The 13,011-nt window shown below is 40.0% G+C and overlaps 1 protein-coding gene across 2 annotated transcripts in view; it reads left to right on the top strand.

Annotated features, from left to right (window-relative positions):
* The first annotated feature begins 7,863 nt into the window (after positions 1-7,863).
* The window catches only part of FYB1 (FYN binding protein 1), a 176,119-nt gene continuing 170,971 nt past the window's right edge, over positions 7,864-13,011 (top strand). Inside the window, exons 1-2 of one of the 2 annotated variants that reach the window (XM_063619547.1) lie at positions 7,864-7,962; positions 8,874-8,943. Coding sequence is in view for 1 of the 2 variants with exons in the window: in XM_055246070.2 (XP_055102045.1) it covers positions 12,739-12,741 (3 nt within the window). In the remaining variant the exon portion in view is untranslated. Of the gene's footprint in view, positions 7,963-8,873; positions 8,944-12,538; positions 12,742-13,011 lie in introns of those variants that run through there. The other variant, XM_055246070.2, reaches the window with a different exon arrangement.

Below are 13,011 nucleotides of genomic sequence, written 5' to 3' on the forward strand. Positions count from 1 at the left end.
CTACATTTTTACACTTTTCCCTTTTTATACTAAAAATTCAGGTCACTTACTTATTCTACTGATCACAGAGTAGACAGTCAACATACACCTGTTGTCTAATGTTCAACATGTGGGTCAGCATTCTCACCCTGGCTTTACACAATTGTCTCCGCTGCAAGGCCTTTTGATTGTTTAATGGGACCCAGCAATAGCATCTCCTAAATTAGTCTCCCAATATTTACTTAGGAAAACAGCCCAAAATGGTAGATGATATGGTCTGGCTTTGTGTTGCCACCCAAATCTCATCTGCAATTGTAATCCCCATGTGTCAAAGGAAGGACCTGGTGGGAGGTGATTGGATCATAGGGGCAGTTTCCCCCATGCTTTCCTTGTGATAAGTGAGTCAATTCTCATGAGAGCTGATCAAAACCTAGTTCAGTTTTTTTCCTTAATGAAACAATTTTTATATACACACACATAATTCACAGGACAGTCAAATATCTGTCCTATGACAGATATTTGGCCCCCACCCTTTGCTCTTCCACTCCCACCTCATGCCTGTTACCTACCATTATGCTAAGAGCAGCAAAATGGCCCAAGAAAAGGGGATGGCATGGCTATTTAACAATGGGCAAGTTACTAAACTCTTAAGTCCTAAAATATGCTCAGGGAAAATAATATCTCTTTCCTAGAATTGTTAGGTTGATTTACTGAGATCATTTATACTGTAACCGACTGGAAAAGAAATAAACAGTAATAGTGGCTATTACTATTATTAGAACACAGGACTATCAGTCAAAAATCTTCAAAGCATAACTCCAACATTTGTGACATTAGATACATCAGTGTATTTTCCAACTTTTTTGGCCTAATCTTCTGTTGGGACAAAAACTGGGAATGAAGAAAGGAAGGAAGGAAAGGCAGAGACAGAGACAGAGAGAAGAAGAAAGAAAAAGGAAAGAAAAGAAAGAAAGAAAGAAAGAAAGAAAGAAAGAAAGAAAGAAAGAAAGAGAAGGAAGGAGAAAGGAGGGAGGGAGGGAGGAGGAAGGAAAGAAGGAAGGAAGGAAGGAAGGAAGGAAGGAAGAAGAAAGAGAGAAGGAAGGAAGAAGGAAGGAGGATGGAAGGAAGGGAAGGAAAGAAAGGAAGAAAGAAAGGAAGAAAAAGGAAAGGAAAGAAAGAAGAAAGAAAGAGAGAGAGAGAGAAAAAAAGAAAGAAAGAAAGAAAAAAGAAAGAAAGAGAAAGAAAGAAAGAAGAAAGAGAGGGGTGGAGCCACGTTGGCCAAATAGGAACAGCTCCAGTCTACAGCTCCCAGTGTGAGCGATGCAGAAGACAAATGATTTCTGCATTTCCAACTGAGGTACTGGGTTCCTCTCACTGGGGCTCGCCGGACAGTGGGTGCAGGAGAGTGGGTGCAGTGCACCAAGTGTGAGCCGAAGCAGGGCAAGGCATCGCCTCACCAGGGAAGCGCAAAGGGTCAGGGAATTCCCATTCCTAGCCAAGGAAACGGGTGACAGACGGCACCTGGAAAATCGGGTCACTCCCAGCCTAATACTGCGCTTTTCCAATGGTCTTAGCAAATGGCACACCAGGAGACTGTATCCCCCGCCTGGCTCAGAGATTCCTAAGCCCATGGAGCCTTGCTCATTGTTAGCACAGCAGTCTGACATCAAACTGCAAGGCGGCAGCAAGGCTGGGGGAGGGGCACCCGCCATTGCTGAGGCTTGAACAGGTGAACAAAGCTGCCAGGAAGCTCAAACTGGGTGGAGCCCACCACAGCTCAAGGAGGCCTGCCTGCCTCTGTAGACTCCACCTCTGGGGGCAGGGCATAGCCAAACAAAAGGCAGCAGAAACCTCTGCAGACTTAAATGTCCCTGTCTGACAGCTTTGAAGAGAGTGGTGGTTCTCCCAGCATGCAGCTGGAGATCTGAGAACGGGCAGACTGTCTCCTCAAGTGGGTCCTTGACCCCTGAGTAGCCTAGCTGGGAGGCACCCCCCAGTAGGGGCAGACGGACACCTCACACGGCCAGGTACTCCTCTGAGACAAAAATTCCAGAGGAACAATCAGGCAGCAACATTTGCTGTTCACCAATATCCACTGTTCTGCAGCCTCTGCTGCTGATAACCAGGCAAACAGGGTCTGGAGTGGACCTCCAGCAAACTCCAACAGACCTGCAGCTGAGGGTCCTGACTGTTAGAAGGAAAACTAACAAACAGAAAGGACATCCACACCAAAACCGCATCTGTACGTCACCATCATCAAAGACCAAAGGTAGATAAAACCACAAAGATGGGGAAAAAACAGAGCAGAAAAACTGAAAATTCTAAAATTCAGAGGGCCTCTCCTGCTCCAAAGGAACGAAGCTCCTCACCAGCAACGGAACAAAGCTGGACAGAGAATGACTTTGACAAGTTGAGAGAAGAAGGCTTCAGAAGATCAAGCTACTCCGAGCTAAAGGAGGAAGTTCGGACCCATGGCAAAGAAGTTAAAAACCTTGAAAAAAGATTAGACGAATGGCTAACTAGAATAATTGATGGGAGAAGTCCTTAAAGGACCTGATGGAGCTGAAAACCATGGCACGAGAACTACATGATGAATGCGCAAGCATCAGTAGCCGATTCTATCAACTGGAAGAAAGGGTATCAGTGACGGAAGATCAAATGAATGAAATGAAGCGAAAAGAGAAGTTTAGAGAAAAAAGAATAAAAAGAAATGAACAAAGCCTCCAAGAAATATGTTTTAATATACTGTATGATGGGTGGATGAGGCTGTCCATTGTATCATTTGTTTGAATTCTCAGGCATGGTTTGGCAGTGCAAGAATTCTGTAACATTAACAAATTCAATAAAAAGTAAATATGTGGAAAAAAAAAAAGAAATATGGGATTATGTGAAAAGACCAAATCTACGTCTGATTGGTGTACCTGAAAGTGATGGGGAGAATGGAACCAAGTTGGAAAACACTCTGCAGGATATTATCTAGGAGAACTTCCCCAATCTAGCAAGGCAGGCCAACATTCATATTCAGGAAATACAGAGAATGCCACAAAGATACGCCTCGAGAAGAGCTACTCCAAGACAAGTAATTGTCAGATTCACCAAAGTTGAAATGAAGGAAAAAATGTTAAGGGCAGCCAGAGAGAATGGTCGGGTTACCCACAAAGAGAAGCCCATCAGACTAACAGCTGATCTCTTGGCAGAAACTCTATAAGCCAGAAGAGAGTGGGGGCCAATATTCAACATTCTTAAAGAAAAGAATTTTCAACCCAGAATTTCATATCCAGCTAAAGTAAGCTTCATAAGTGAAGGAGAAATAAAATCCTTTACAGACAAGCAAAGGCTGAGAGATTTTGTCATCACCAGGCCTGCCCTAAAAGAGATCCTGAAGGAAGCACTAAACATGGAAAGGAACAACCAGTACTAGCCACTGCAAAAACATGCCAAATTGTAAAGACTATCAAGGCTGGGAAGAAACTGCATCAACTAATGAGCAAAATAACCAGCTAACATCATAATGACAGGAACAAATTCACACATAACAATATTAACCTTAAATGTAAATGGGCTAAATGCTCCAGTTAAAAGACACAGACTGGCAAATTGGATAAAGAGTCAAGACCCATCAGTGTGCTGTATTCAGGAGACCCATCTCATGTGCAGAGACACACATAGGCTCAAAATAAAGGGATGGAGGAAGATCTACCAAAAAAATGGAAAACAAAAAAAGGCAGGGGTTGCAATCCTACTCTCTGATAAAGCAGACTTTAAACCAACAAAGATCAAAAGAGACAAAGAAGGCCATTACATAATGGTAAAGGGATCAATTCAACAAGAAGAGCTAACTATCCTAAATATACATGCACCCAATACAGGAGCAGCCAGATTCATAAAGCAAGTCCTGAGTGACCTACAAAGAGACTTAGATTCCCACACAATAATAATGGGAGACTTTAACACCCCACTGTCAACATAAGACAGATCAACAAGATAGAAAGTTAACAAGGATATCCAGGAATTGAACTCAGCTCTGCACCAAGCAGACCTAATAGACATCTACAGAACTCTCCACCCCACATCAACAGAATATACATTCTTTTCAGCACCACACCACACCTATTCCAAAATTGACCACATTGGAAGTAAAGCACTCCTCAGCAAATGTCAAAGAACAGAAATTATAACAAATTGTCTCTCAGACGATAGTGCAATCAATCTAGAATTCAGGATTAAGAAACTCACTCAAAACCACTCAACTACATGGAAACTGAACAACCTGCTCCTGAATGACTACTGGGTACATAATGAAATCAAGGCAGAAATAAAGATGTTCTTTGAAACCAAAGAGAACAAAGACACAACATACCAGAATCTCTGGGACACATTCAAAGCAGTGTGTAGAGGAAAATTTATAGCACTAAATGCCCACAAGAGAAAGCAGGAAAGATCTAAAATTGACACACTAACATCACAATTAAAAGAACTAGAGAAGCAAGAGCAAACACATTCAAAATCTAGCAGAAGGCAAGAAATAACTAAGATCAGAGCAGAACTGAAGGACATAGAGACACAAAAAACCCTTCAAAAAATCAAAGAATCCAGGAGCTGGTTTTTTGAAAAGATCTACAAAATTGATGGACCACTAGCAAGGCTAACAAAGAAGAAAAAATAGAAGAATCAAATAGATGCAATAAAAAATGATAAAGGGGATATCACCTCCGATCCCACAGAAATACAAACTACCATCAGGTAATACTATAAACACCTCTACACAAATAAACTAGAAAATCTAGAAGAAATGGGTAAATTTCTGGACACATACACTCTCCCAAGACTAAACCAGGAAGAAGTTGAATCCCTGAATAGACCAATAACAGGCTCCGAAATTGAGGCAGTAATTAATAGCCTACCAACCAAAAAAAGTCCAGGACCAGACGGATTCACAGCCGAATTCTTCCAGAGGTACAAGGAGGAGCTGATACCATTCCTTATGAAACTATTCCAATCAATAGAAAGAGAGGGAATCCTCCCTAACTTGTTTTATGAGGCCAGCATCATCCTGATACCAAAGCCTGGCAGAGACACAACAAAAAGAATTTTAGACCAATATCCCTGAAGAATATCAATGCAAAAATCCTCAATAAAATACTGGCAAACCGAATCCAGCAACACATCAAAAAGCCTATCCACCACGATCAAGTGGGCTTCATCCCTGGGATGCAAGGCTGGTTCAACATATGCAAATCAATAAACATAATCCAGCATATAAACAGAACCAATGTCAAAAACCACACGATTATCTCAATAGATGCAGAAAAGGCCTTTGACAAAATTCAACAGCCCTTCATGCTAAAAACTCTTAATAAATTAGGTATTGACAGGACGTATCTCAAAATAATAAGAGCTATCTATGACAAGCCCACAGCCAATATAATAGTGAATCGGTAAAAACTGGAAGCATTCCCTTTGAAAACTGGCACAAGACAGGGATGCCCTCTCTCACCACTCCTATTCAACATAGCGTTGGAAGTTCTGGCCAGGGCAATAAGGCAGGAGAAAGAAATAAAGGGTATTCAATTAGGAAAAGAGGAAGTCAAATTGTCCCTGTTTGCAGATGAGATGCTTGTATATCTAGAAAACCCCATCATCTCAGCCCAAAATCTCCTTGAACTGATAAGCAACTTCAGCAAAGTCTCAGGATACAAAATCAATGTGCAAAAATCACAAGCATTTTTATACACCAGTAACAGACAAACAGAGAGCCAAATCATGAGTGAACTCCCATTCACACAATTGCTTCAAAGAGAATAAAATACCTAGGAATCCAACTTACAAGGGATGTGAAGGACCTCTTCAAGGAGAACTACAAACCACTGCTCAATGAAATAAAAGAGGATACAAACAAATGGAAGAACATTCCATGCTCATGGGTAGGAAGAATCAATATCATGAAAATGGCCATACTGCCCAAGGTAATTTATAGATTCAATGCCATCCCCATCAAGCTACCAATGACTTTCTTCACAGAATTGGAAAAAACTACTTTAAAGTTCATATGGAACCAAAAAACAGCCATCATTGCCGAGACAATCCTAAGCCAAAAGAAAAAAGCTGGAGGCATCACGCTACCTGACTTCAAACTATACTACAAGGCTACAGTCACCAAAACGGCATGGTACTGGTACCAAAACAGAGATATAGACCAATGGAACAGAATAGAGCCCTCAGAAATAATACCACACATCTACAACCAACTGATCTTTGACAAACCTGACAAAAACAAGGAATGGGGAAAGGATTACCTATTTAATAAATGGTGCCGGGAAAACTGGCTAGCCATATGTAGAAAGCTCAATCTGGATCCCTTCCTTACACAAAAATTAATTCCTTATACAAAAATTAATTCAAGATGGATTAAAGACTTAAATGTTAGACCTAAAACCATAAAAACCCTAGAAGAAAACCCAGGCAATACCTTTCAGGACATAGGCATGGGCAAGGACTTCATGTCTAAAACACCAAAAGCAATGGCAATAAAAGCCAAAATTGACAAATGGGATCTCATTAAACTAAAGAGCTTCTGCACAGCAAAAGAAACTACCATCAGAGTGAACAGGCAACCTACAGAATGGGAGAAAATTTTTGCAATCTACTCATCTGGGAAAGGGCTATTATCCAGAATCTACAATGAACTCAAACAAATTTACAAGGAAAAAACAAACACTCCCATCAAAAAGTGGGTGAAGGATATGAACAGACACTTCTCAAAAGAAGACATTTATGCAGCCAAAAGACACACGAAAAAATGCTCAGCATCACTGGCCATCAGAGAAATGCAAATCAAAACCACAATGAGATACCATCTTACACCAGTTAGAATGGCCATCATTAAAAAGTCAGGAAACAACAGGTGCTGGAGAGGATGTGGAGAAATAGGAACACTTTTACACTGTTGGTGGGACGTAAATTAGTTCAACCATTGTGGAAGTCAGTGTGGCGATTCCTCAAGGATCTAGAACTAGAAATACCATTTGACCCAGTCATCCCATTACTGGGTAAATACCCAAAGGATTATAAATCAAAGACACATGTACACGTATGTTTATTGCAGCACTATTCACAACAGCAGAGACTTGGAAGCAACCCAAATGTCCAAAAATGATAGACTGGATTAAGAAAATGTGGCACATATACACCATGGAATACTATGCAGCCATAAAAAATGATGAGTTCATGTCCTTTGCAGGGACATGAATGAAGCTGGAAACCATCATTCTCAGCAAACTATCGCAAGGACAAAAAACCAAACCCCGCATGTTCTCACTCAGGTGGGAATTGAACAATGAGAACACATGGTCACAGGAAGGGGAACATCACACACCAGGGCCTGTTGTGGGGTTGGGGGAGGGGGGAGGGATAGCATTAGGAGATATACCTAATGTTAAATGACGAGTTAATGGGTGCAGCACACCAACATGGCACATGTATACATATGTAACAAACCTGCACATTGTGCACATACACCGTAAAATTTAAAGTATAATTAAAAAAAAAAGAAAGAAAGAAAGAAAGAAAGAAAGAAAGAAAGAAGGAAGGAAGGAAGGAAGGAAGGAAGGAAGGAAGGAAGGAAGGAAGGAAGGAAGGAAAGAAGGAAGGAAGGGAGAAAAAATGAGAAGTAGATCCCTTTTGATGTAGGACCTTTTTTTTATTTTATTCATTAAAGAGCAAATTATCATTAACCAAATGGCAAAAGCAATAAGGCCCCATGAGAATGTGTGTCAGTTAAATCTTGTCTTGGAGACCCACTGAAGCAAAGGGATTATGACTTAGAATTCTGCTTCTGTGACACATATGCAAGGACAAACGATGTGAGAAATCATGAGAAGAAAACAGCAGGACCCAATAGACCCACAGAGTTCATGCATCCCCAAAGACCCAAAGAGAGGGTGTGATACAAATAATGCACAAAATTACAAAAAACAAATCAAGGTAATATATAACCTAGAATTCTTCTATAAGCTTTGTTCTTTGTCTCTTTGCTCTGCAGGTTAACTGGTTTGATAAAAACTCTTTAAGTGAAGTCTAGATTAATTTTTTTCATTGGCCTATTTTAGCAGATTGTTTTTACAGTAGTAAACATTCATCTGCTATTGGGTTTAAATTGTAAAGACAAATGCTCCCTTCTTTTCTTGAGTTTCAATACAATCTATTCATTCCATTAAAATGTGGTGGAAACTCTCTTTTTAATCAAAGTAAGTTGATTAATAAGCTATTTCTTCCAGAGCACTGATGTTCTGAAGAGTTAAGACCCTCTTTCATTAAAAGTAGAAAATACAGGAGTGAAAAAGTTCACTTTGTTTTTAAAACAAAAAGTGAAAGAGAAATAACCCAAAGCAAGGAAGTCCTCACTTCCTCCTGCACAGCCTTCTTAAGCATGCCTGTTCTTATTCTGCGTTTTCCTGCTACTTCCCATTTGCTATTTCGTATCTAGCCAAGCAGGGAGACTGAATTTCCTTGAATTTTTATGAATCTGCTTGTAAGTGTGCTTTAATTTCATGATCAAAGAGCAGCACTGTAGTGACCATCTCGTAGTATTTGGCGATATTTTAGCCAAAGTTTCTCTTATAGTTTCCTATAAATAATGGGCTTCAAGGAAGGCTGTACATGCAGAATCAGTGTACAAAACAAACATTGCTTTCATCTGAGGAACTCTTGACGCAAAAAAAAAAAAAAAAGAAAAAGTGTTTAAAAAAAAGCTGACCTTAGAGTGAGAAAAGGAAGTATGAAAATTAATTCTCATTGGAGCAGCTTCCAATCTAGTTGAGGAGCCAAACCTAATACATCCAATACAATTAGAGAACCATAAAGGGCAAACATGTTAAAAGAGCTTAATTTTGTAGTGTGGCCTGCAGGCTTCCAGAAAAAGGATGAGATCAGTGAGCTAGCAGCAGAGAGGCCTTCCTGGAAAAGGTGAGATTCGACATCCTTCTGTTCTATCTCAGGGGTCTTGGCCAGGCACATTTATGTTGGGCACGTAGAGTAGATGGCTACTTGTTTCTTGTCTAAAATGTTAGACATTCAGGTTATAAAAAAGAAAATGTATCGGAGTTTATAACTATTTCTAACCTTCTATGCTAACAATTTTAACCATGCTTCTTTTAAAACCTAATACCTGTAATCCCAGCACTTTGGGAGGCCAAGGTGGGTGGATCATGAGGTAAGGAGTTCAAGACCAGCCTGGCCAAGATGGTGAAACCCCATCTCTACTGAAAATACAAAAATTAGCCAGGTGTGGTGGCATGTGCCTGTAATCTCAGTTACTTGGGAGGCTGAGGCAGGAGAATTGCTTGAACCCGGGAGGCGGAGGTTGCAGCGAGCAGAGATCGTGCCACTGTACTCTAGCCTGGGGGACAGAGCAAGACTCCGTCTCAAAAAAAAAAAGAAAAAGCGTAATGGATAAAACACTGACAATGCTTCTCAGTAATGATCATTAATATTACTCAAATTTTATTAGTGTTCTCTCCTTTATCTACTTGCAAGTTGAGTTTAAAAAATGAAGTTGGTTTTCCCTAGCCACCCCATTCTTCTAGACCTCACAGTCTCCACCTAGCCACCACCTTCAGTGAATACTGAAGGGGCAGACTCATTCATTGCCCCATTGACTGAACAAAAACTGTTTTCTAAAATAAAAATGTATGAAAAGAGAGTGTATGCCCCAGTATTTAAAGAATTATAACTTCTTTTGCATTCTGTAAGCTACTTCTCCCTTCTACCAGCAGGAATAATTGCAGCGCCCATACTGCGAAAACATAGGTTTACCATTTTCAGATGGTATCACTATGCTCTCTGTCATCTATGTTGCATTTCCTGTTTCATCTTCCTGCTCAGGAACTTATGTACTGAGCTTTGGCTTCACAGGAGATATACTCATATATGTGATGTTTGACATATATTTTAAAAATAACATGATTATGCCTTAAAAACTAAATGTGAAAATATACTTGTGGACTACAAGTTATAGTTGGGAGCTTCAACTCTTTTTTTTTTTTTTTTTTTTTTTTTGAGACGGAGTCTCGCTCTGTCACCCAGGCTGGAGTGCAGTGGCGCAATCTCGGCTCACTGCAAGCTCCGCCTCCCGGGTTCACGCCATTCTCCTGCCTCAGCCTCTCCGAGTAGCTGGGACTACAGGCGCCCACCACCACGCCTGGCTAATTTTTTGTATTTTTAGTAGAGACGGGGTTTCACCGTGGTCTCGATCTCCTGACCTCATGATCTGCCCGCCTCGGCCTCCCAAAGTGCTGGGATTACAAGCGTGAGCCACCGTGCCCGGCCGGAAGCTTCAACTCTTAACTTTTTTTTTTCTTAGCCAAAAATACTTTTCTTAAATATATGTGTTTGAAAGACCACTAAATTTATTTCAATAACAACTAAAAATTACTTTAATCTGCATTTGAAAATAGGCACAAATTGAAATGGAATTTAGATGGATGAATTGAAATTCAAAGTTCTCTTAACCAAAGACTTACCCAATAAATTACACTGTTAACTGAATAATTGCTAGATTCCTGTTTATCATGTAATTTGTGTCCAACTTACTGGTATAGAGAGGAAATTGTAGCATGACTAAGATTAAGTAATTCTTTTTTTTTTTTTTTGAGACGGAGTCTGGTTCTGTGGCCCAAGCTTGAGTGCAGTGGCGCAATCTCGGCTCACTGCAAGCTCCGCCTCCCGGGTTCACGCCATTCTCCTGCCTCAGCCTCCTGAGTAGCTGGGAGTACAGGCGCCTGCCACAACATCTGGCTAATTTTTTGTATTTTTTTTTTTTTTTTTTAGTAGAGACAGGATTTCACTGTGTTAGCCAGGATGGTCTCGATCTCCTGACCTCGTGATCCATCCACCTCGGCCTCCGAAAGTGCTGGGATTACAGGCGTGAGCCACCGCGCCCAGCCCGATTAAGTAATTTTTACGTAGTACATGGGGTAAACATGCTGATTAACTTAGTAGTAAACAGTTCAGAGTGTCACGATTATTTCTACCCACAAGGCTGGCCTGGTGATCTGTTCACTATCTTGCCAATATGAGTCACCTGCTCCTTCTTTTAGGGCAAAGGCTCTCAAATATGCACATACCTTGGAATCACGTGGTGAGCTTTGAAATACACTGATGCCTGACTTTCAACCCCAGATTTTCATATAATAACCTGGGGTGAAGCCTGAGAGCTGAGACTTAAAACATCCCAGGTGATTTTAATGTGCAGCCAGGTTGAGAACCATTGCTTTAGAGTGATTCTCTTTACCCTAAGCTGTATCTGCACTTGGAAGATCTCTATTCTAACAGACAGTAGATAAGAGGCTTTCTAGTGAAGGTAAAGAATGTCTCCATTTCAAAGCATTCTGGAAAATGTGTTATACTTTAAAAAGTATGCCTGGGTCCCCTACCTCGCTCTTGCTTTGCTCTTCCTCCTCTATTCATTCATTAAGCATTTATTATGTGTAAGATAATATGCAATTTCAGATTCCTGACCATCCACCAGATTCTGACCATGCCTCATATCCCTCTTTATAATATGTAAAGTTTTCAGGACAATCTCAGTTTCTACTTCTGGAACTCAACCCCTACCCTGGCTTTTTGCCTGTCCTATTAATCTATATTTCTAATTATGTCTTGATTTAGAAAACATTTTTATTTTAAGGAATAAATAACAGGTAACATCTTTTTTGCAAAAGGATTTTGTATGGATATGAGATTAATTAGTGTTTGGTCAGCATCATGTAAAGAAATTTGGTGACCTTACACTAAATAAGCACTGTAATACTTAAAACAAGATCTGGAAATTTGCAACCACCAAAAAAGGAATCATGCCTTTCCTTTGCCATGGAAAACAAAGATGACCTTCTACCCTTGAACTTACTTTAGTAGAAGGCTATATATTCCAATTAAAGGGGCCAAATCTGTATATCAGAATGTGTTCAGAGAGGTACATGGATGATTGGAAAGTCTGACTACTTGGGATCAAATACTATGCCCTTAACATCTGATGCTAACAAATATTACCCCAAAATTAATACATGAACCTAGGCTGAGCTGTATTTTTTTTTTTTAGGGAAATGAATGGCATTCTATGATAAGCTTCTGAGTGTTTCCTTCATTTAAATACTGGTAATATGAATTTAAATATAATTGGAGTTGCTCATTAAAATTTTCATATACTTTTGTTCTTTTTAATAATGATTATAGTTATGTTTTTACACAAGTGCTATATACCCAAGATAGAAAACTTGAAAAACTCCAAAAAGTACAAAAAAAGAATTATTTATAATAATATATCCACTCAAGTCAAATGCTATTCACATTTTGGTGTGAGTGTCTCATAGATAAGAGAGAGATGGAGACACACACACACACACACACGTATCCAAAAATATAGAGTTTATATAAAACAGATTAATAATGTATAGCAAAATTTAATATCTAGGTACTTCTAAAAAATTTTGTGTCAATTTTTCAGTCTTCAAAGCTACACCTATACCGGTTCCTGTATTACCGAAAAATAATAACAAGATAAACCTGGCCAGCTGTACAAATGCTCTGAGGGTTGAGATAACATGCAAATGTAGCCTCACATATCAATGTGTGAAAGCTGGACAGACCACACAGCTCAGAAAAGGAAGTACATTCTGCATAGCTGACTTGCACATTCACTATCCAAGCTGCACCATCTTCGGGGTCACTGTGTGCCAGGCATATCAACTCTTCTCAATAAAAATGGTAAGTAATAGATTTTATAACTCTCCTTGGTCTCCGGGCAAATGTGCTACTCTTCTCTGCATAGAACAGACAGGGTTGAGGGTGCTTCACAGTCAGGTCCTCCGAGCCTTTGGGATTTTGCTTGGCCACTTGTTCCTTGTGCTGATGAAGCTGCTGAGTTTTGTTCATGCCAGTTGAGAGACGTGGCTTCAAGAGTTCCCTTTTTTTGATTCTAGCCTTCAGAATACGGGAAGAGCACTGTCTTGCAGAAAGAAAACATGCATTCTTTGT

This window comes from Symphalangus syndactylus, chromosome 16 (assembly GCF_028878055.3).
Source record: "Symphalangus syndactylus isolate Jambi chromosome 16, NHGRI_mSymSyn1-v2.1_pri, whole genome shotgun sequence".
Classification (NCBI taxonomy): Eukaryota; Metazoa; Chordata; class Mammalia; order Primates; family Hylobatidae; genus Symphalangus; species Symphalangus syndactylus.